At 40.0% G+C, this 23,674-nt stretch overlaps 1 protein-coding gene across 24 annotated transcripts in view; it reads left to right on the forward strand.

Moving 5' to 3' along the window:
- Positions 1-23,113, forward strand: part of PRR14L (proline rich 14 like) — a 63,313-nt gene extending 40,200 nt beyond the window's left edge. For 14 of the 24 annotated variants that reach the window (XM_008534566.2, XM_008534563.2, XM_008534565.2 and 11 more), the window contains 5 exons: positions 1,300-1,371; positions 1,991-2,162; positions 2,752-2,858; positions 17,085-17,156; positions 18,682-23,113. In XM_008534566.2, the coding sequence (XP_008532788.2) occupies positions 1,300-1,371; positions 1,991-2,162; positions 2,752-2,858; positions 17,085-17,156; positions 18,682-18,958 (700 nt within the window). In that variant the 3' untranslated portion in view covers positions 18,959-23,113. The remainder of the gene's footprint in view (positions 1-1,299; positions 1,372-1,990; positions 2,163-2,751; positions 2,859-17,084; positions 17,157-18,681) is intronic. The other 10 variants (XR_011542236.1, XR_011542233.1, XR_011542239.1 and 7 more) reach the window with 4 other exon arrangements.
- The last annotated feature ends 561 nt before the right edge of the window (positions 23,114-23,674 follow it).

The raw sequence follows: 23,674 nt of genomic DNA on the forward strand, positions 1-23,674 counted from the left end.
AACAAAGTCCTTAAAAATTAACTTATATTTCCATAGGATTTTCTTATTTGAACCTTATTCTCCGGTACTGTATAATATAGGATGAACAGGCATCTAGTTTACGTTTTTAATAGATGATGAGACTGAGGCACCTGGTTTTTTCTAACTCAGATCACTCAGCTGCTGAATATTTGAGCTGAGCTATACCTAGAACCCAGGTCCCTGATTTCTGATTTGGTCAGCTCCACCCTGCCTCTCTTTCCTTTTATCATACTCCTTGGGGAATCCTGAATTGCTACTAAACATTCTAAAAATCTGAATTGTCTGTGTTTTTCCTAGCCATGGAGCAAATTTCTCTTAGTTCTAAGAGGAGATGGATTGTATGGTCATCATATCAACACCGTATTAATTAAACCTGTATTGTGCTCTACATTCGGTAGAAACTGATACAGGTTTTACTTTGTGAGGCACAAAAAATTCAGAGCCTCAGATTAATGTATCCATAGGTGATTAATACTATGGTTTCGTCTATAAAAAGCTTAATTATAAATGAACCAACCTGTCAACAGTTTTCATCTTCATAGCTATATTTTATGTGGAACTTGACTTTAAAGAAAAGAAAATTTCTTCATAATTTTTTGTGAAGTCATAGAAATTTGCAGATTTTATTGTAATAGAGTTAATACAGAGCTGAATAGTATAAAATATTTATACTATTATGTAAGTATAATTTATTATTTTATTTATTTAGTTAGTTAGTTATTTTTCCTTCTTCTCCCCAAAGTCCCCCAGTACATAGTTGTATATTCTAGTTGTGCGTCCTTCTAGTTGTGGCATGTGGGACGCCGCCTCAGCATGGCCTGAACAGCAGTGCCAGGTCTGTGCCCCAGATCCAAACCAGCGAAACCATGGGCTGCTGAAGCAGAGTGCCCAAACTTAACCACTCGGCCACGGGGCTGGCCCCTAATTTATTTTTTAAAAATCTTTAATATACATGTTCAACAACTTGATTAGAAGGTATAAGGCTTAAGTCATTCTTGTTCCTCTCCTTTCTCTAACTATCTTCTCTTTATTTCCCTCCCTACCTTGTTTGTTTAGTTAGAAAATGATCTTCCTGTCAGCCTGCCTCCGTTCCAGTGATGGGCCCATAAAATGTAATTCTCGTGACTGGGAGGTTCTCATCTTTCTGAGTGACTGATATTGCTTGTCTTCTGAGGGCTCTAATTGAGTGTCATGTGCCATTGCCCACAAAGGCATCGAAACCTTTTCTGTTGTTCCACTGCCCTAACTTACTGCTTTTATACTTTTGCTTCACCTCAGCCACACCATGTTACCACATGTGCCTCTTCCAGGCGTGGAAGCTACTTACAACACCAGCGGCAGTCAGATGAGGTAAGCTTCCACTGGTGCCTGGCACATGAGGGTTGCAGTGTGTGTGTGTGTCAGAGAGAAAGCACACACACGAGTGCACATGCTAGGAGATGGCCTGGGTCAGGCATAATGTGATTCTGACCTCTTGTTCTAAAATTGATCTAAGATTCAAGTGTGTTTCATTACAAGTAAAGACTAAGCATGTGTAATCAATACCATTTATTGGGAAAAAAGTCAAAATTACTGGACAGTTCATTGTACCACACATCTCCTCTCCAGCTACGTCTTGGTCATTTGGCCAACTTCAGTGCCTAGATGGGATTAATCTCATCTGAGCGCAATTCATTTGTTCAGTTCACTAAATTTCTTCTTCCTCCAAAAAGTCTGTTCCTTTTTATATTTTTCTTTATAAAACTGCTCCATATCAATGAACTGGATTGACCACATTCTTCTAATTTTTTACATATGCAGACACAGGCTATGTTTAGAAGTGACTAGAAAACAAACAGTTTATCTGGAAATGTCATTGCCAGAAAGAGGGAAAGTCTTCAACCTTAGTCTGGATGTTAAGTTGAATGTGCTGAGGTAGAAAGTGAACCCGTCTCATATTTTTCTTCTGTTTTTCTCTCTGTGGTGCTAGTCTAGAGCCTTCATTCTCTGCCTTGGTACCAAAGTCTTGCTTGGTAACAGAATCAGCTGTCAGCAAGCTCTTGCTTTCAGCCTCTGAGTTCCAGGTTCCTGGATTTGATGAGCTGGATGGTGTGACAGCAGCGTGCCCCCGGCCCCAGAGCAGCTCTCCGGAACAGAAAGAGGTAAATAAAGTGCTAGTGGGGTCAGGTGATGGTGGCACTGGAGGTGTCCATTGATGACTACAGATCACATGGTAGGTACAGACAGGCCGCTGAGTGTCTTTACTTACCACCTTTAGCTTCAGCTAAATACTGGAGATTACCAAGACAGGAGTTTTTCTGCTCAGCCACTAACAGATACCCTGAATCTCCTAACCTACATTATTTTCCAGATCCTTTTTTCTTGACAACAGCATTTAACACTGGTTAGAGAATTGGACCACAGAGCTGCTTCATGTATTCAAAGAAGATAAGTGAACAAACAATGGTGTTCTTCAATTTTGTGATGTCTGATATCTCTAACAGCTGCAAATTTTCATATTGATAATCTAAATATCTGAACTAAATATACAAATTCTATTGTAATAATATAAAAGGGGGTAGTCACTGAAGACACTGTCGGCAAGAGTAGGAGGGGTAGCTTTGTCATAAACTACTTACTAGAATCATCTATAAACTGAGGAAGTGATATCTTGAGTGTCAAGAAAAGGGACTTTATGTTTTTAAAATGTCTTACAACTTGACCATCTTTCTTCTTAACCCTTAAAAATAGGCCGAGCCAGAGAAGAGGCCAAAGAAAGTCTCACAGATTCGCATCCGGAAAACCATTCCTAAGCCAGACCCTAATCTTACCCCCATGGGCCTTCCTCGACCCAAAAGGTGAGCTCCTTCTCTAATACAAACTAGGTTCACTATTTTGGAAAATTGTTTGGTGGAATATAATGACCTATTAAAGAGTCATATACTCTGAGCCCTTAATTATACTTCTAGAAATTTATTCAAAAGAATTAAAAGGTAATGTGGCTAGAGATTTATGTACAAGGATATTTTAGTGCTTTCTTAATCATTTTTATTGAGCTCACTGTGCCAGGTATTATGCTGTCCCTTTGCGTCCATAATCTCACTTCATCCTCCAACAACACTAGGAGACAAGCACTGTTGTCCACAGGTTTAGGTGAAGATACTGAGGCTCAGTGGTTAAAAAACCTGTGTTAAGCCATAGTGTCAGTCGTGGCACACGTGGTTTCTCTCTCAGACAGATTTTACCCAACCCCACAGCCCAGGCTCCCAACACTCTGCAGTGTTGGTGAGGGAAAGAAGTTTTAATTTTTTTTAGAAAATGCCAGATCCATGTTATTTATAGTCTATATTATAGCCTTTAAAATTCTGGTTTCTAAAAATTTATTTTTTATGACAGACAATTGCTTAACCCTATAGTGTAAAATGAAAGAAAAAACAGGTTGCAAAATTATGCATTTGGCATGATTTCAGTTTTGGAATTATGTAAAATTCTATGAAAATGTATGAAAGTACCCAGAGTAACCCAAAGCAAGTTATTTAACCTTCCTGAGCTTCAAAAACCTACCTGTAAAATGTGAATAAGAATTCCCAACACTTAAGATTGCTCTGCAGTCCAACTGAGAAAAAAATGTATCTATCATATTGCTTCACACAAATGCAATAAATAATTAACTATTAATTATGATCATGATTCATGTTCCACTTTTCCCACATGGTTTTATCTTAATGCACTATATTTTTATCCTATAATTCTTTTATTGATCACCCTACCATATATCTTTTCAAGAGAAATTTTTTTAACATTTTATGTTTATTATCTATAATATATAATGATGTATTATTTAATATTTATATTTAAAATTTTTTAAATATTTCAGATATCCTGCATTGAATAGTATTTATTACTAGAACAAAGTAGGATTCAGTATCAGGTGTATTCTGTCTTGAATTGATATATAGATATAAGTTCTGGAAAACCTTGTTTATATAAATAATTGGTTGGGAGTGGAGAGAGTTTTAATATAGCAATGACGTTCAGTCCTTTCAACTTCTATTAAGTAATATGCCCAACAAAATCACCGAGTGCGCTATCATCAAATTGTGTTTAATGATTTATCACCTAATTTTTTAGAAAACAAAGGATTCGAAAGCACTGACTCACATAGGTTATGTTACCCAGGCATTGGAAGCAGTCAGTGTCTCAGTGTATGGGAGGTACACCAAAAACATCTGACTAGTAAATGTCAAATGCCTAATAATTTAGATGTCCCTCTTTCACTTAGAGGCACTTTATTTAATCCAATATAATGAAAGGGGGTTGAAAATGTAACATTTTTAATAAACCATTTCCTGAGACATCTTTTGATAAAATGCTTTCGTTGGGGGCTGGCCCTGTGGCCGAGTGGTTAAGTTCGTGCACTCCACTTCGGTGGCCCAGGGTTTCACCGGTTCAGATCCTGGGTGTGGACGTGGCACCGCTCATCAGGCCATGTTGAGGCGGCATCCCACACAGTACAACTAGAAGGACCTGCAACTAAGATATACAACCATGTACTGGGGGGATCTGGAAAGAAAATGCAATTAAAAATAAAAGGCTTTTGTTACTTCAAATATGCTTTTGTCAAAAAACCTTCAAGTTGCAGATTTAGTGCATTAAATTTATGGAAAATCCTTGACATATAACCTAATTGGCAAAGGCAATTTTTATTATTCAAGTCCATCAGCCAAATCATTCTTACTTCGTAATTTTTCTGTTTTCTAATTCAAGTAAAATGTGTTAATTTGTACCTTTAAGAAAATTATAGGGGGCTGGCCCCATTGCTGAGTGGTTAAGTTCGCACACTCTGCTTTGGCGGCCCAGGGTTTCGCCGGTTTGGATCCTGGGCGCGGACATGGCATGGCTCATCAGGCCATGCTGAGGCGGTGTCCCACTTGGCACAACTAGAAGGACCCACAACTAGAAGGACCCTTGATAAATATTTCAGTTATATATATATTAAAAAAAAAAAAAAAGAATCAGCCCCGATGGCCAGGTGGTTGAGTTCAGCATGCTCTACTTCAGCGGCCTGGATTCCATTCCTAGGTGCGGACCTACATCCTTTTGTTAGTGGCCATGCTGTGCTGGTGGCCCACATACTATTAAATAGAGGAAAATTGGCACAGATGTTAGCTCAGGGCAAATCTTCCTCAGCAAAAAAAAGAACAAGAAGAAGAAGAATCAGCTATTGAGTAGAACTTTTCTTTCTAAGTAAGATTGTTAATTAGAATTGAGAATAGCTTGGAAAAAACATTGTGAACAATGAAATACATGAACAAGCTATTTATGGTGTTTGAAGCTCTCTTTCATAAGTAGGACCTCTTTCATAAGCAGGCATTGTTTGATGATAATCAGGAGGTGAATGAGGCAGAATCACTCTGACAGCCCTTCTCCACAACACATCTGAGATGAGAATATCCTAACACCAGCCAAAGTACCCTCTGTCTAAAGCCCCTCTTCTCTTATAATGGAACTGTGTGCAAGATGGGGAAAGACAAGTCCAAGACAGGTTTACAGTGATTTCATTTATCTCTGAAGAGGGCTTAGCAAAATCAATGATTTGATTCGTATACCAAGCAGAATTCTGGATGGATAGGGCTGTTCTGAAAGAATTGTGGGAGTGGAGAAATCTGCATGAGCATTCAAGGACACATCTCAGACACATCACTTTAAGAAGTTAAAGATTAGGAGACTGATTCCCCTAAAACTGGGTTCCCGTTCACTCTGTGGAAAGTCTTCTAGTACACTAGGGTGAAGACACTGGTCTAGGGTGTCTAGTTGCAACCTTATTTAGCTCTTAGGGGTTTTACCTTAGCATCAAGTATCAATCTAGGTCCAATCAGGAGACAGAAACTGCATGGTATTTTAAACAGGGGAAGTTTAATATAAAGTGTTAAACTATAACAGGAGAGTAACCATAGAGATGTACAGAGAATTCTGAGGGCTACCCTAGGGCTGAGGAGAGTACTCCAGGAAGGATGAACTTGAAAGGGGGCCTCTTTCCCCAGGTTGGGGTTTAGACTTTGTTGGAGAAGGTGTGGTTGCAGCCCCTTGAATGGCTGGGTTGCCAAGGCCAGAGCTGGGAAAGCAGGATACAACAACCTTCTGGGGCACAGATGAGCTGAAGCAGGCAGGCATGCAAAGGGAGTCGGGGTGCTGCTACAGATGGATGGCCTGGAGTGTGTGGTGTTTGCTTCAGGAGGTTCACAGAAAACAGCCCTCAGAAAATTGAGATGCCACTGCAGGCTTAAGGAGGCCTGGAGTGCCCCATCTGTGTTGCAAAGCAGATGGCATGGTGGTCACTGGGCCAGTGCTGTAAGGGCACTGAGGGACTGCATGCTCTGACCACACAGCTGGGGCTGAGCCCCTCCAAATCTGTCCCCCTCCCACCCTCAGACACCCCAACACGCATACACCAATGATGGACCATGGAGCAGGAGTAAGGAAAAAAGAGCTCACCAGAAGCAGAAGAGAGCTGCCTTCCTCCTGCAGTGTTCCTTCAGTTCCCTCTTCTGCCAAAGCTTAGCGTCCTACTCACCATGAAGAAGAAATGCTTGGAGTCCAAGATTCCAGTATCCCAGAGCAGGTACTGAGAGCTGCAGAAGCAATAATTTGATAATTGGCACATTCCAGTAAACATTTGATCCCTCTCACTTGACCAAGAGCTATTTTTTTAAGAAGAGGTTTGAATAAATGGAAAGGCATGCATTTAACACAGTTAGCAAAAATAAAGAAACAAGAATAGCCTGGAAAACTCAGAACAGGACTGAAATAAGAGAATACTAGTCCTAAGAGATATTAAAATGCATTGTAAAGTCTCAATAATAAAAATAGTATGATGACAGAGCATAAATATACAAATTGGTAAAACGAAATAGAAAGTCCAGAAATAGACACAATACATAGAGAAATTTAGTATATGACAAAGGTGTCCGCTCGAATCAGTGGTGAAAATATGGACCATTCAGTAAAATGGTATTGGCGCAACTGTAGCCATTTTCAGAGTAAGAAAGTTGGATCTATACCTTAGACCTTTCACCAGAATAAATTCCAAATGAAATCAGATTTAAGTGTAAACAAGTCAAGCTGTAAGAATACTTGAAGAAACCTTAGGAAATTTCCAACTGGAGTGACTGACTATAACACAAAATCCAGAGCCATAAAATAAAAGACTGAAAAATATGTTTCATAAAAATCTAGCACTTCTACTGGGAAAAAAGGAAACCCACCATAAACAAACACAGAACACAAACTCGTCATTAGATAGGAGGAATCCTTTCACAGTGTATACGTATATCAAATCATCACAATGTACACTTTAAATATCTTAGAATTTTGTCAAATATACCTCATTCAAACTGAAAAAAAATAAAAAGCATTCAGTAAAAAATCCCCAAAATCATATCTCAAAAGCCTGATCTACCTACACTCACACAGCTTCTCCAAATTAGTAGTGAAAATCCCAACGGAAAAATGGGTAAAGGATATGAATAGATGGTCCACAGATAAGGAAATAAAAATAGCTCTTAAACTCATTGAAAAAATGATGATCCTAACACATTTGTGAGAAAACCTCAAATTTAAAAATATTGTTACTACCACCTTGCACCTGTCAAATTTACAAAGACAACAAAGTTTGACAATAGAGTAATACCATATTGCTTGTTTGAAGGGCTATATCAAAATTAGAAATGCACAGACTCTTTAACTCAATAATTCTATTTCTAGAAATTTATCTTACATATGTACTTCCATATATAGGAAATCATATGTATAAAGCTCTTCACTACATCATTGCTTGTAATGACAAAGACAAAAAAATACAGGCTTGATTAAATAATTTATGGTACATCCCTGCAAAAGAATAGAATGCCATGCAGTCTTTAAAAAACCAAGAAGCGGGGACCAGCCTGGTGGTATAGTAAAGTTTGTGCACTCTGCTTCAGCAGCCCTGGATTCGCCGGTTTGGATCCTGGGCGCAGACCTACACACCGCTCATCAAGCCATGCTGTGGTGGCGTCCTACATACAAAATAGAGGAAGATTGGCTCAAATGTTAGCTCAGCGATAATCTTCCTCAAGCAAAAAGAGGATGATTGGCAATAGATGTTAGCTTAGGGCCAGTCTTCCTCACTCCCCCCACAAAAAACCACCCAAGATGCAGTGTTTTGTATATTTGTACACCAATGTCAACAGTGTTCTAAGATAATGTCACACTGTAGCTGAACACTGTCTATAGAATGCTACCATTTGTATAAAGTAGTAGGAGTTTCAGGGGAATAAAAATTTCTTAAGACTTTGTGTTTTGTATAAACCAATTTTGCAGTCATGTAAATAAAAGACATAGTTTTTCAAAAACAGAATTTGAATGTACCCCCAAATGCCTGTTTTGTCTTTGGCCTTATTTATAGATGTGTTTTCTCTAGATCAGAGAATTAAAGCCATTGTTACTCAAACAATTTGGTCATCTTAGGGATTTAGCATCCCCTGGTCATTTTCTTGGCCAGAAAACAGATGCCATCAAAAATTGTTGTTATATCCTGCTTAGTATATATCAGCACATCCCAGACCATGCCTCATGCAGACATTTGTCAGTGGTAGCTCTGAACTTGCCTTCCTCATTATGGAAAATGCAGAGACTGGTCCTATAAAATGCATTAACTTTAGGTGGCGAATTTAAATTCCTGCCACAATTTCATCATAAAATGGCATGGCCAAAACTAATCTTGGAGATTCAACCCCCAAGATTTGTCATAAAGCCATTTAGTGACAGAGCTAAGTTTGAAACCTTTACATCCATGGTGTTCCATCATTTCACCATCAGCCTTGTGACTTCAGGTGTATGTGGGGTAGAAGTGAGGTTTTAGCAATGTGATAGACACATTGCCTTGCTAGTTTTCCTTTTAAAAACAACAGTGCTCAATAAATATTATTTTTCTTTGCATCAGTAAATTGTCAGGAGAATAAGGAATTCTTAGAGACCAAAAACTAAGTGAAAGTGGCAATCCAGAGAGGAAAGAAGTAAGTGAGCATTAAAGCCAGCTTTTTCTTTGAGGGCATTTATAAAATCAGAGTTACATTGAGCTTAGGTTTTCATTGGCCTCATAGTCCAGGGGCCAAAAGACAAAGTCCATGCCCTTACTAAGATGAGAGTCTAATATGAGATATACCCCCGCCCCCCCCCCCGATCCCACAAAGGGGCTATAACCTCAATATGAACTAAAAATAAAGCTGTGTTCCTTCCCTTCCCCGGCTCCTAAGAGGACAACAGAGGAAAATACTTTCCCCAAATCCTGTCACTGGGTGAAGAAAACGAACTAGCCCTAGAAAGTTAATAGCCACAAGCTGGCTTTCTCATGGATTTGCACCCTGAATCCATGCTGTGTAGGCAGACTGAAAAAAACCTTATGCTGAGAATTTAGTTTAAAGTGGTCCTGGGTTGGTAGCTCCTGACAGAAACAAACACATGGTTTCTCAAGGAATCCACTTCCAAATCTGGCCTTCAGTATAAGTTAAGGGAATGTAAAACAACTCACAGTAAAATAAATCTAAAGCATGAAGGAAAACAAGGCTCCATGCATGAATGCCAGTGGAAATAACAGCAAATCAAATCTGATATTGGAATTATTGGAGAAGAATATAATTTAGTGTTTCATAAGTTTAGGAAAATAAAAATGGATTGAAAATATGAATAAAGGATTAAAAGACTTGAAATTGACCAAGTAGATTTGAAATAGAACAGAGAGAATTTCTAAAAAATATAAAATAGAGTAATCAAAAGCATAAGTAGATGAGTTTAACAGCAGATTAAATAGAGCTAAGTAGAATTAATGAACAGGAGAACACACTTGAACAAATTTTTCATAATGAAGTGCAGAGGTAAAAAGGATGGGATATATGATAGAAAGGGATAGTGAGAGAAATAGAGGAAATTAAACAGATCTAGCAGACATGTAATCAAAATTCCAGAAGGAGAAAGAATAAGGGGGATGATAATATTTAGAAAGATGAAGACTGGTACAAGGTATTAATCTTAAGCAGGATTAATAAAAAGAATTTCATACCTAATTGCATCAAAAGAAAACTACAGAATTCCAAACACAAAAAGATGATCTTAAGAGTGGCCAGAGGGCCAGCCCCGTGGATGAGTAGTTAAGTTCACATGCTCCACTCCACCAGCCCAGGGTTTTGCCAGTTTGGATCCTGGGCACAGACATGGCACTGCTCATCAGGCCATGTTGAGGTGGCATCCCACATAGCACAACCAGAAGAACCCACAACTAGCATATACAACTATATACTGGTCGGGCTTTGGGGAGAAGAAGAAGGAAAAAAAATGGCAACAGATGTTAGCTCAGGTGCCAATCTTTAAAGAAACAAAGTAGCCAGAGAATTTCATGAATATAGGCATAAAAAATCTTCACCAAAATACTAGCAAAATGTAAAAAATGGATTATACACATGACCAAGTGGGATATATCCTAGGAATGTAAGGTTGGTTGAACATATGAAATCAATCAGTGTATTGTATAATATTAATAGAATAAGGAGGGGAAAAATACATGATCATCTCAATAGATGCAGAAAAAGCATTTGACAAAATCCAGCACCTTTTCATGATAAAAACACTCCACAAACTAAGAATAGATAAGAACTTTCTCAAACAGACAAAGGGCATCTACAAAAAAAACCCCAGAGTAAAAATCACACTTACTGGTGAAAGACTAAAAGATTTCCCCTAAGATCAGGAATAAGACAAGGATATCCACTCTAGCCATTTCTATTTAACATTCTACTAGAGGTTCCAGACAGGGTGATTAAGCAAGAAAATGAAATAAACAGCATTCAGATTAGAAAGGAAGTAAAACTATTTCTATTCAGTATCTTGTATATAGAAAATCGTAAGGAATCAACTATCAGAGCTAATGAATGAATTTAGCAAGTTTGCAGGATACAAGTTCAAGATACAAGAAAAAGAAAAAAGATATCAATTGTATTTACACTAGCAATGAACAGTCTGAAAATGAAATTAAGAAAACAATGCCATTTACAGTAGCACCAAAAAAACCTAGAAATAAATTTAACAAAAGAAGCATAAGACTTGTTCACTGAAAACCGTAAAATATTGTTGAAAGAAATTAAATACCTGAAGAAATGGAAGGACATCTGTTTGTAAATTGGGAGATTTAATGTTGTCAAGAAGTCAGTGCTACCCAAAGCAATCTATAGATTCACTGCAATCCCTATTAAAGTGTCAACTGCCTTTTTTGCGTGAATTGACAAGCTGATCCTAAAATTCATACAGAAGTACAGGTGACCCAAAATAGCCAAAATGATCTTGGAAAAGGGAACAAAGTGAAAGACTCACTAACCCATTTCAAAATTTATTACATGCACAATTAAAAGTAGTTAAATTGGTAAATTTTATATTTTACCACAATAAAAAACACAGACTTCCTACAAAGGTATGTAGTCAAGACAGTGTGATAAATGACATAAGGATTGAGGCATATAAGTTGACAGAACAGAAGTGAGAGTCTAGAAATAACTCCATACATCTCAGATCAATTGATTTTCAACATGCCAAGACCATTCAATGGAGTAAGGAATAGTCTTCAAAATATGGTTCTGTGACAACTGGATATCCACATGCGAAACTGGATATCTATATACAAAAATAACTCAGTGGGTCAGAGACCTAGATGTAAGAGCTAAAACTATAAAACACTTAAAACAAAGCATAGGTATAAATCTGCATGACCTTAGTTTAGGCAACAGTTTCTTGGAAATGACACCAAAAACATGAGCATCAAAAGAAAAAAAGACAAGTTGGACTTCATCCAAATTAAAGCTTTTGTGCATCAAAGGACACTATCAAGAAAGTGAAAAGATAACCTATCAAGAGATTAAGAAGACAAGCCACAGAGTAGTAGAAAATAGTTGCAAAAGATGTATAGAAATTTACAAAGAACTCTTAAAACTCAGCAATAAGAAATGAACAACTCGATTTAAAAAATGGGCCAAAGACAGGGGCTGGCCCCGTGGCCGAGTGGTTAAGTTCGCGCGCTCCGCTGCAGGCGGCCCAGTGTTTCGTTAGTTCGAATCCTGGGCGTGGACATGGCACTGCTCATCAGACCACGCTGAGGCAGCGTCCCACATGCCACAACTAGAAGAACCCACAACGAAGAATACACAACTATGTACCGGGGGGCTTTGGGGAGAAAAAGGAAAAAATAAAATCTTTAAAAAAAAAAAAAAAAAAATGGGCCAAAGACCTTAACAGACACCTCACCAAAGAAGATATACAGATGGCAAATAAGCAAACGAAAAGATGTTCCACATTATGTCTAATTAGGGAACTGCAAACTAAAACAATAAGATGCCACTACACAGATATTAGAATGGCCAAAATCCACAACACACTACACCAGCTGCTGGTGAGGATGTGCAGCAACAGGAATCCCCGTTCACTGCTGGTGGGAATGCAGAATGGCACAGCCACTTTGTAAGACAGCTTGGCAGTTTCTTAGAAAACTGAACGTACTCTTACCTTATGATCCAGCAATAGTGTTCTTCGATGTTTACTCAAATGAGTTGAAAACTTATGTCCATACAAAAACTTGCACATGAATGTTTATAGCAGCTTTATTTGTAGTTGCCAAAACTTGGAAGCAACCAAGATGTCCTTCAGCAAATGAATGGATAAATAAACTATGGTACATGCAGACAGTGGAGTATTATTTAGTGCTAAAAAGAAATGAGCTATCAAGCCATGAAAAGACACGGGGAAACCTTAAATACATAATACTAAGTGAAAGAAGATAATTTGAATAAGCTACATACTGTATGATTCCAACTATATGACATTCTGGGAAAAGGCAAAACTATGGAGACAGTAAAAGAATCAATAGTTGACTAGGGCTGGGGAGGAGAGAAGGGTGAATAGGCGAGCACAGATGATTTTAAGGGTAGTGAAAATGATTCAGTATAATACTATAATGGTGGATACCTGTCATAATACATTTTTCCAAACCTATGGAATATACAATACCAAGAGTGAATGCTAAGGTAAACCATGAACTTTGGGTGATAATGATGTGTCCATGTGGGTCCATGGATTATAACAAATGAACCGCTTTGGTGTGGGTTGTTGATAGTAGGGGATGCTGTGCTTGTGTTGGAGCAGGGTGTATATGAAAACTCTATATTGTCCGTTTATTTTTGCTATGAACCAAAAACTCCTCTAAATTATAAAGTCTATAAAAAAAAAAAGATGACAGACAACCCACAGATTCAGAGAAAATATTTACAAATCGTATATCTGATAGGAGTCTAGCATCCACAATATATAAAGGATTCTTAGAACTCAACAACAAGAAGACAACAGCTCAGTTTTTTAAAGTGGGCAAAGAATTTGAATAGACATTTCTCCAAAGAAGATACATGGTCAAAAAGCATGTGAAAAGGTGCTCAACATCATTTGTTATTGGGGAACTGCAAATCAAAAGCACAGGATGGTTCCCACCCCTAGGATGGCTATAATTTTTATAAAAATAAAAACAGGTGTTGGCAGTGAGGATGAAGAGAAGTCTCATGCATTGCTGTGGGAATGTAAAGTGATGTAGCCACTGTGGGAAATAGTTTGGCAGTTCCTCAAAACATTAAACACAGATTTACCATATGACTACTCCTAGGTATATATACAAGGGAATTGAAAACATGTTCACACAGAATCTTGTAGATGGATGTTCATAGCTGCGTTATTCATAATAGCTAAAAAGTGGAAACAATCCAAATGTTCATTGATTGATGAATGGGTAAAGAAAATGTATATCCATAGAATGTGATATTATTCAATCATAAAAAGGAATGAAGTACTAAGACATCGTGCAACGTGGATGATTCATGAAACCAGTATGCTAAATGAAAGAAGGCAGACTCAGAATGGCACAGACTGTACAATTCTGTTTACGTGAAATGTCCAGAATAGGTAAAACCATAGAGACAGAAAATAGGTGAGTGGTTGCCAGGCGCTGGGGTAAGAGAGGGTAGACTGACAACTGGTACAAGGTTTCTTTTAGGGGTTATGAAGATGTTCTGGAATTAAATAGTGATGACCGATCAATAACCTTGTGAATATACTAAAATGAATATACTAATAGACTGGAAACTACTGAATTTTACACTTTAAAAGAATGAACTTTAGGCCCGCCACTGCTGACGGGACCACTGACCGCAAGGTCCCCCCGCACCTTTGGGTGTGCAGACCCCCCTGGGGCATTGGAGCACAAGTGAGGGTGGCACCAACAAGCTGCAGAGTCTTTACAGGAGACCTCAGAGACTAGGACTTGACCTTCAGGTGCTTCAAGCCCCTTAGAGTGCCAGTTTTGTTAGTACTGGAATAGCACAACCACGTTTTGGAATAGTCTCAAGATGCTTCTTACTGGAGGGAAATCAAGTCGTAAAAACAGATCAAGTGATGGACGGAACGAGGAGCCACCAGATGGAAGACACTCAAGTGTAGACTCTTGCCAAAGCCACTCTGGCAAGATGGCATCTCCACAGAAAGTGTCTTTGTGGGGCTGGCCCGGAGGTGCAGCAGTTAAGTGCGCACGTTCCACTTCGGCGGCCCAGTGTTCGCTTGTTCAGATCCCGGGTGCCAACATGGCACCACTTGGCACGCCATGCTGTGGTAGGCATCCCACATATAAAAAGTAGCTGAAGCTGGGCATGGATGTTAGCTCAGGGCAAGTCTTCCTCAGCGAAAAGAGGAGGATTGGCAGCAGTTAGTTCAGGGCTAATCTTCCTCAAAAAAAAAAGAAGAAAGAAAGTGTCTTTGCTTTGGAGGCAGACACACCTCTTCCAGGGATTGAAACCTGTCTGAGGAAGACAAAGTGTGTTGAGAGTCCAGGAATTCCAGAATTGAGCTTGGCTCACCAACCTTCACCTCAGCTCAGAAACTGGATGTGGATGCATATTGCCGTGGTTTGCAAGTCAGGATGACTGTCAGGGAGGCTGATCTTTCACCTTCTGATTGCCCATCTTGACATCCTTAATCTAATGTGGCTATTGCTATTGTTAAGAAGCAAAGTAGCTGTTGTTTGTTGGAATGCCAGTGCTAAGTCACTATGAAAAATCGTATCCATGTTATTATTCATGTGTATTTTCCACAAGCATGTTCTTTGCTGTATTGGAATTGAACCAAAGTAAACCTCAGTTAAGATTTCTAGAAAGCCAGGAAGAAACTAAAACACGATGCCAAAAAGTTCATTGTCATCTGTAGTCTCTCCTTCTCATAACTGAAACAAGTGTAAAGCACAGAAACTTTGTAGTGATATCCTCTTTAATGAAGTTATTATGCTGTCTATAATAGCCACTGATGAAAGTTGACTGCGTTTATTTTTCTTTAGGGTCATACATGGTGACAGTCTATCATTCCTTCTTCATTCATTTGGTAGAATTCTTCTACCTAAATAGAAACTTCATGCTCATCCATTATTTGATAACCCTGAGGTACAGTTTGCAGAGGAAACGCAGGTCAGAGGTTGAGGGTTGAAGCTATTATCTTCCATATGGTAGCAAAAACTAACAGGAAACAAACAAATTGAGTACACTCATAAACAAATAAATAAATAAAAGCAAATAAATAAATAAAAGGGTGAATTTTATAGTATGTATACTATATATATACTCCTTGAAGGACTCCTTGAAGAGTGATTACAGATCTAGGGCAGGAAATGTACAGGACGAATGTAGAATATCTTGTCATACCAGAGAGTGATGAAGCTCTCCAGGATTACTAGGGTCATGTCAGAGAGATTCGGAAACCAGTTTGGAACTCCCACTGGCCAGAGAAGAAACAGTCTGAGCACCAGAAGGAATAACAGCCACAGTAGATTGAAGCACATCAAATATGCTTAAATCCAATAGTTTATAATGATACTTTTAAAAAAAGAAAAAACTCATTTGCCGTATTTGGATGATATTAGGAAATTAATTATTATTTGTTTTTTTATTATTTACCAATTAATTATTTTGGAAATTGGTAAAAAAAAAAAGGGGGGAGATGGGGGTGTGAAGAACCAAACATATGATCTGCTTTTCCTCTACAAACTATGCCTCAGGGTTACCAAATAATTGATAAGAATGAAGTTTCTATTTAGGTAGAAGAATTCTACCAAATGAGTGAAAAAGAAATGATAGACGTCACCATGTATGACCCAGAAGAAATGATAAATGTGTACTCAGTGTTCATCAGTGGCTATTCATATCACAAGAAGGGTGACAACAGGTATCATGTCCCTCATGATAGGCCACTATCTAAAAATCTTCCTATCAAGAAACCCAAAAACACCTAAATCTGATTATGCCTCTATATCTAATTGCCAATCTATTGGAAATACCTACAGTACTTCCCATGTTTGGGTCAGAGGAACATGTTAAATGACACCACGTGGATGTAATCCAGAAAATCTAGATTGGGGAAGCCACAGGCCAAATGACCTGGTTTCTTCAACTAATGAATTACAAAATAAAACAGGAGGCAAAATAGAACATTAATAACATAAATTGGTGTGGTATTGATTGGAGTTTAGAAGTTCCGGGGACCTTGTGTTGTTTGGGAGAAGAGTAAAAATACTGATACACTTCAGTTTCTAGGTTAAATATACTCAATAAAATTCTTACCAACCACTAAAAAAATAGAGTGTATGATTTCCAAGCCAGGAAAGGGGGATAAAAGAAAGACGGAGAAAGCCGTCAATTAAGAATAAAAGAAACATTGAAAAGGTAGGACACGAAGAAGCTGTAAAATAAGATTATAAATATAAATCCAGTTATATCCTTCTCAGTAAGTATAAATGGACTTAAATTTCACAAAGTTGAAGATTGATAGCCTGGAAAAGAAAATCCAGCACACGTTGTTCACGTGAGACACATCTAAAACTTATTACAGAATGGTTCAAAGTAAAAGAATGAAAAGAGTAGAGTTGGGAAGCCAATCTTTCTCTCTGAAGAGAGCATGAAGAATTTATTTTGTTCTCTTTTCAGGTTAAAGAAAAAGGAGTTTAGTTTAGAAGAAATATATACCAACAAGAATTATAAGTCTCCTCCTGCAAACAGGTAGGTACATATATGAGTAGGAAATAGTAAATTAGGAGGGCTTCTGAAATGATCGATGTCAGTCTCCAATCCTTCACTTCAGAAAGGGGTTTATGTGCAGTTCTTCTAATATCGAGTCTTGGAAATAACTAGAATGGATATTTTTAGTTCCCAACACTTGAACTGAGGTTGGTGGAAGGATGGAAAAGAATCGTGTGTTGGGTTAGGTAGATACAGAAAATGTACTCTCCTTTTACTTTGTACTTACGTTTTTAGCAAGTGTGCTGGCTCTCGTCTTCAGGACTAATAATCATTGATCGTCAGATATGATTTCAAACCCAAATACAGAAAGAATTTCACTTGCCTACTTTGGATCAGAATTCAGTTCAAGTTATTGAACATTCATTAAATTCCTGTTGTGTCTAGGACGCAGCACGAGAGTTCTAGGATTTTATCCTACAAGAGAAACGTTTGCCCTAAGACGTTTGTACAAGACTATTCATTGCAGCATTGCCAAATAACAGGAAAGGATTGGAAACAACTTAAAATATCCATTAATAGGGTTCTGATTAAATTGTGATCCATCCTCATAATGGAATACCCTGAATAGCTATTAAAAAGAATGAATAAGGGGCCGGCCCAGTGGCGCAGTGGTTAAGTTGGCACATTCCGCTTTGACGGCCCAGGGTTCGCCACTTCGGATCCTGGGTGCAGATATGGCACTGCTTGGCAAACCATGCTGTGGCAGGCATCCCACATATAAAGTGGAGGAATATGGGCATGGATGTTAGCTCAGGGCCAGTCTTTCTCAGCAAAAAGAGGAGGATTGTTGGCGGATTTAGCTCAGGGCTAATCTTCCTCAAAACAAAAAAAGAATGAATTATATACCTGTGTTCCAAATTGGAACAATCTTAAAGGTCATTGATAGATCAAAGAGGTGCTGTGCATAGGACCTTGTATGAAGTTTGCCACCATTTGAGTAAGGACAAACCCCAAAGTGGAGGGTGGTTGCCACGGGTCAGCAAACTACAGGCCAAATCCAGCCAGTGGCCTGTTTTCTTTCCTTTTTTTTTTATGGCGTGTGAGCTAATAATGGTTTCTGTATTTTTCAAAGGTCATTTAAAAACAAAATAGAATATGTAATAGAAACATAATGGCTCATTAATTTTAAAAGATTTGCTCTCTGACCCTTACACAAAAGGGCCGACTTCTAATAATATATGCTTATTTATGTATGTTTGTATATTGAACAACTTCTGGGGGATGCACAAAAAACTGTTGCTGATGTTGCCTATGGGGAGTTGGTCTTACTTTTATTCTCTACTGTTTTGTCCAGTTTCAGTTTTTTACTCTGTGCTTGTAGTACATATTCATAAGTATGTACATTTTATCATACAAAAAAATAAGTACTGGCCAGAGGAAACAGTTGAGTCAGCAGTTGTCAGTGCAGGTAGCTTTCAGCCCCTGTTGACCAGAAGGGTTGGTGGCCCGGGAGGTAGGCCATGGGAGTCAGTTTTGGTGATTCTGTTTTGTGCTCCACCCTTAGGTGTTTAGAGACCATCTTTGAGGAACCTAAGGAACGAAATGGTACGCTAATCTCAATCAGCCAACAGAAGAGGAAACGAGTTCTAGAATTTCAGGATTTTACGGTCCCACGAAAGAGGAGAGCTCGTGGTAAGGTCAAAGTGGCAGGCAGCTTTACCAGGGCCCAGAAGGCGGCACTGCAGAGTCGAGAGCTGGATGCCCTTTTGATCCAGAAACTAATGGAACTGGAGACCTTCTTTGCCAAGGAAGAGGAACAGGAGCAATCATCTGGTTGTTGAGAAGCAATTCAGTTTGGGGGTATCAATTTTAGATTTTCCAGGCCTCCTTGGAAAAGATTTCCTAATTTTGCCCTACTGCCCAAACCACTCAACATGCAGTCCGTGGATTTTTACCTATTTCAAGGTGCAACCTTTTTAGGAACTGGTGAAGGAGGGTCCTCTACTTCTACTGCTGAGTATAGAACCTCAGGAACGCTCCCTTTCTCCTGGAAATGGTCCTGAGTGACATCTGGCCTCCTCCGCACACTCTCTGCCATCCACAGGAGGAGGCCGCAGCATACCTTCAGAAACACTAGGATTCCAAGGACTCACAGCATTTGCACGTCCATGTGAAAGTTCCGCGTTGTTTACGGTGGTGCTAGACCAAGATTATTTAGAGACGTGGCCTAGGGAGGGGTACCTGGCATCCTGGCCTATATGGTCTCACCGGCTCATTTCAGTAGTTGAGGAATGATGAGCTGTTTGGTTTTCTAATCCTTTGAGTCTGTCTGCCCAGAACCGATGTGTGTGTGTGCGTGTGTGTGTGGCTTTTTCCCATCATTTTCTTCCCTCTGTGACTGTGGGTCACTAGTGCCAGAGGAGCCCATCCAGGCCCCATTCGAAGTAAGTTGCACTTTTTAATGTTGTGGTGTTGATTATTTTCCTTTGCTTTCTTTCTTTCTTTCTTTCTTTTTTTTTTTTTTTTGGTATTATTGCTGCATGTTTGGAGCCTTTAAATGTGATTTTAAAACAATTTTTTTCAGACATCATGGAGAAAGACAATACATGTCTTCAGAATATATGATAGGCATTCGACCCAGTTTTTCGGTGCATGGTGTGGGACAATGGACAGACATTTTCCCATTCATGTGTTTCAAGCAGTCCCTTCCCCGTCTCCAACTTCTAGTGTAACTCATTAGCAGGAGCACTTTTTTCATCTGGGTTCTTATTCTTACCCACTAAGTAGATGTATCTATTTTAATAACAGAAGTAAGAGCAGGTTTCTCTCCCAGTCATTTAAGAAATATGAAGATTGGGTGTGGTTTTAATGGGTTTTATCTGAAGTGGTCTGTCACAAAGTTGAGAACAACAGCTCGGGCGATGATAAAGTCTGACCCAGAGTGTTTGCAGCTGTCAGAGCAACCTACTCCAAGAGTGGGGAGAGGAGATGGCCGTGGTTCAAACCCAGTGATGCATTCTGGCAGTGCGATCACGAAATTCCACAGCCAGCTCTCTCTGAGGGCACGTCATACTCTGGGCTCCTGTGTCAAACCTGCTGGGAATTTTGTAGAATGCCAGGGTTAGCTGAGCTGCTTCACCTGTGCCTGCAGGAGTCTGTGGGCAGAAGAGTACTGTGTGGGTCAGCAGGCCCAGAGGTTTCATTCCTTTTCCACTTAATCCCTGGGTATCCTCGCCCTGCTTCCCCTCCCTTCCTTCTCTTAGGTTTTATCTTTTTTTCTCTCTCTCTTTCAAAACAAGAGTTCGGAGAATTAACATTCCTTGGCTGGTGAGTGGGGTGCTAAACCCAGCCTCAGGTTACACTGGTCGCCTCTTCCCATTCTCCTAGGAGCCACTGCTGGAAAGCAGCCACCGATGGGAACTGTCAGAGTTCCAGAAACATTTTCAAGTCAGTCTGTTAGAGAAGAGTGAGTGGTGCCCTCCTGGAATGTGTCTCCTAGGTTTCTTTTGCTTCCCCATTTGTTAGTGGGTGGGGAGATGGGGTGGGGGTGGGGGGTCTCTATGTGCCTTTCCTTTGCAGGTTGACAGTCTGTGCCACACTGGAGCAGAAAAACTGACATGAGCAAGAAAAACAAAGTGCCACGTCTGTCTTCTAGGCCCACTGCCTCAGCCATAGCATTTAGTAAGTGAAATACACACCTGGTAATCCATGGAGGCTTCTTAAGGCCATGGCAAAATAGCATTAGAAGAGAGCCATGCTTCCACACTGGCTCTGAATGATGCAAGCTAGATTCTGCCGTTCTGCATCCACTTTGCCCAGACTGTATAGACACGACCTGTGTTTCACCTCAGTACCTCTCCCTTCCTGGGACAGGGTCCTTAGACACTAAATGCTTCTCTCTGTCTTCTTGCTTAAGGGAGTGGGGTGAGTAACACATCGTGCCCTTGTACAAACGTTTTAGGGAGCTCCTGCTGGACAGCTTGCAAGCTCCCAGTGAGTCGACAGAGCCCTGTTTGCCAGCTCCATTGCCAGTGTAGACGAGCCAGCAGTGTGGCAGCCGTGTCATCCCGCAGACTAAAGTTGAGGTGGGCACAGCTGTGGTATCACCAACATCACAGAGATACAACTTTAAGTTTGCCCATTGCAGGTGTGGCACTTGTAAGGGCCAGGAGCAGTGATTTGGGACATTGGCATCTGGGAGGGGAGGATTGGAGGAAATGGAGACCTGGGCTCCCTCCTTGTCCTGGGAATGAAGGAGAGAAGCTGCTCTGAGGCCAACCCTTGAAATTCTTGGCCTGCCCTCTGGCTAGGGCCCTTCCCCCACTCCAAAGTTAAGAAGGGGCCCCCCTGCAAACTTGAAATTGCTTACCTGAAGTTGATACATCGGGTTCTGCTCAGCCACACCTGTCTTAACATCCATTTTCACCATTGGCCTAGCCAGCTGCAGTGCTGTCTGTGATCCTCGGAGCCTGTGGTACCTGCCCACGATGGGAGACGTTAGACGGCTGCTGGCACGTCACCTGCCCAGAGCTACAGGAGGTCTGGTTCTGGGGTGGGAGTTGGTACAATTTCTGAGTATGGGGACTTCCTACCCCAAGTGGTGGGGAGTTACAGTTAACCGTAACTTACTCAACTTCAGAGGTTTAGTGTTTTTCATATGGGAAAGAGAGGAGAAATCTCAGGTCCAATCAGGGTTATGCCCATTAGCTTTTTGCTGAAACTTTGAACTATGGTTTTTTGCAGCTTTCAGTTTATGGCTATATTTGCCCCTCCCCCTCCCTCTCCCCCGACCCACCTTCCCCTCCTTCTCTTTTCTTTTGGTTTCCTTTCCAACTTCATTTCTCCTTTAGTTTAAACGTACCTCATCACCTGTTAAAGCAAATTATGTCCACTTTTTCTTACTGACCTTACTCTAAGAGCTACAACTGAGGGAGGTACAGTGAAAGACATGTAGCGTTTGCCTTACTTGGAGCCTGAAGAGCTCAGAAACTCATGCTGTGAATCCCAAAACTCAGCGCCCCTCCAAGAGCTGTGAAAATCATGACACTTTGTCACAATTTTGCCTGAAAGGGTCTTTTGCGTGGGCGCCAGAGCCAACCTGAGGTAAATTCCAGATCCCACCCTCTGGGCACGATGCTTCCCACATGGCTTATTCCCTGCCTGCCAGGCCAAGAGCAGCACAGAGTGTGCAGGACTGGGGCAGCAATCCGAGGCTTTGGTGCAGCTTAATGGAACGCAGAGCCAGTGCTGCGTCTCCAGGCTGGGATTTCATCTCATGATCAATACCATGTCCATTCAGATCCGCGAAAGACCAACCTTTAGGCAGTGATACTTCTCTCCCATTACCTGGGGGGAAAGTATGCAGTTGGTGCTTTCTTAATTCCCTTGTTTTGTTTTGTTTCTATAAGCTTTCCCCCGGTATCATGGAAAGGACCTTTTAAACACCACTCTGTGGGTAGCTGTATCCAAAATCTAAGTAATTGGCCAGACGTGCAGAGTATCCTTTCCTGGGTTCATGCAAGGAAGGGGCTCCTTCCACAGCTGAACTTCTTCCCTAAGAAGCTGGCTGGGGAGGAAGGCTTAACTTTACTAAAATCAAAGTTTAATATTACCATCTAGCCACAAATTGAGCAGCAAAGGCTATTTCGATAGTGAAATGAGGGTCCCCATGTAGCCTGCCATTAAGCACAGCATACCCAGATTTGATGCTTGTTCATTGTGTGTCTTCACAAGCCCCTCTCTGGTGCTGAATTGTATTTGAATTCTTGGTGAGAGGCCTCAGCATCTTTTTGGGCTGGTCTGGGCCAGTAAATAGCTGCCTGAAGTGTTTATATATTATCATGGTCAATAGTTCAGTGAAATTTGTACATTTTTGGTAACATTGGCATACATGATGCCCCTGCAGTTCCTTTTCTGTTTGGTAGTTTGTGACTCTAAAATTCCCACTGTTATGTGTGTTAATTTATGAAAATAAATTTTTTTTTGAAAACCTTTCAGATAACTCTCAAGGCTGTTATTTTATTCCTTTGGCTTGGTAATAAGTTAAAATTTTACCTGTAATGTCATGAGGTTGAGGTTTTTTTAATAGACATTCCAAAGTTGTATATCACAACAAGCATATGCCTTCCAGAGTGGTCACCATTTTCTGAGGACTGTCCTGTGCTTAGAACGTGTGTAGAACTCCCCCTTTGAGTGGCCTTCCGAGTAGTGGCAAATCATCTCTTGTGAAGGAATTTGGTGTTTGGAAACAGCCGAGAGTCATTCAGATCCAGGTCATACCCAATTAAGTTGGGTAGGGTTGCTGAGCAAGCATTTTAGGTGTGATTTTTAAATAGTTCGACTTATTTTCTAACATGGTCAGGAAATCAAAAAGCAGTTATAAATTCAAGTCAAAATGTGTTTCAGACATTGGCAACATGTTTGGAATAAGAGCCTAGCTTGCTAAGGAGACGACTTGGGAGAATATAAATATGGTGTAGTACAATTCATTTTCTTTAAAAAAAGTTTTCGCCTTTTATTACCTATCCTTCCCAGCTGTACATGAGGTTAGGCTGAGT

The sequence above is a fragment of the Equus przewalskii genome, chromosome 7, assembly GCF_037783145.1.
Source record: "Equus przewalskii isolate Varuska chromosome 7, EquPr2, whole genome shotgun sequence".
NCBI classification, from domain to species: domain Eukaryota; kingdom Metazoa; phylum Chordata; class Mammalia; order Perissodactyla; family Equidae; genus Equus; species Equus przewalskii.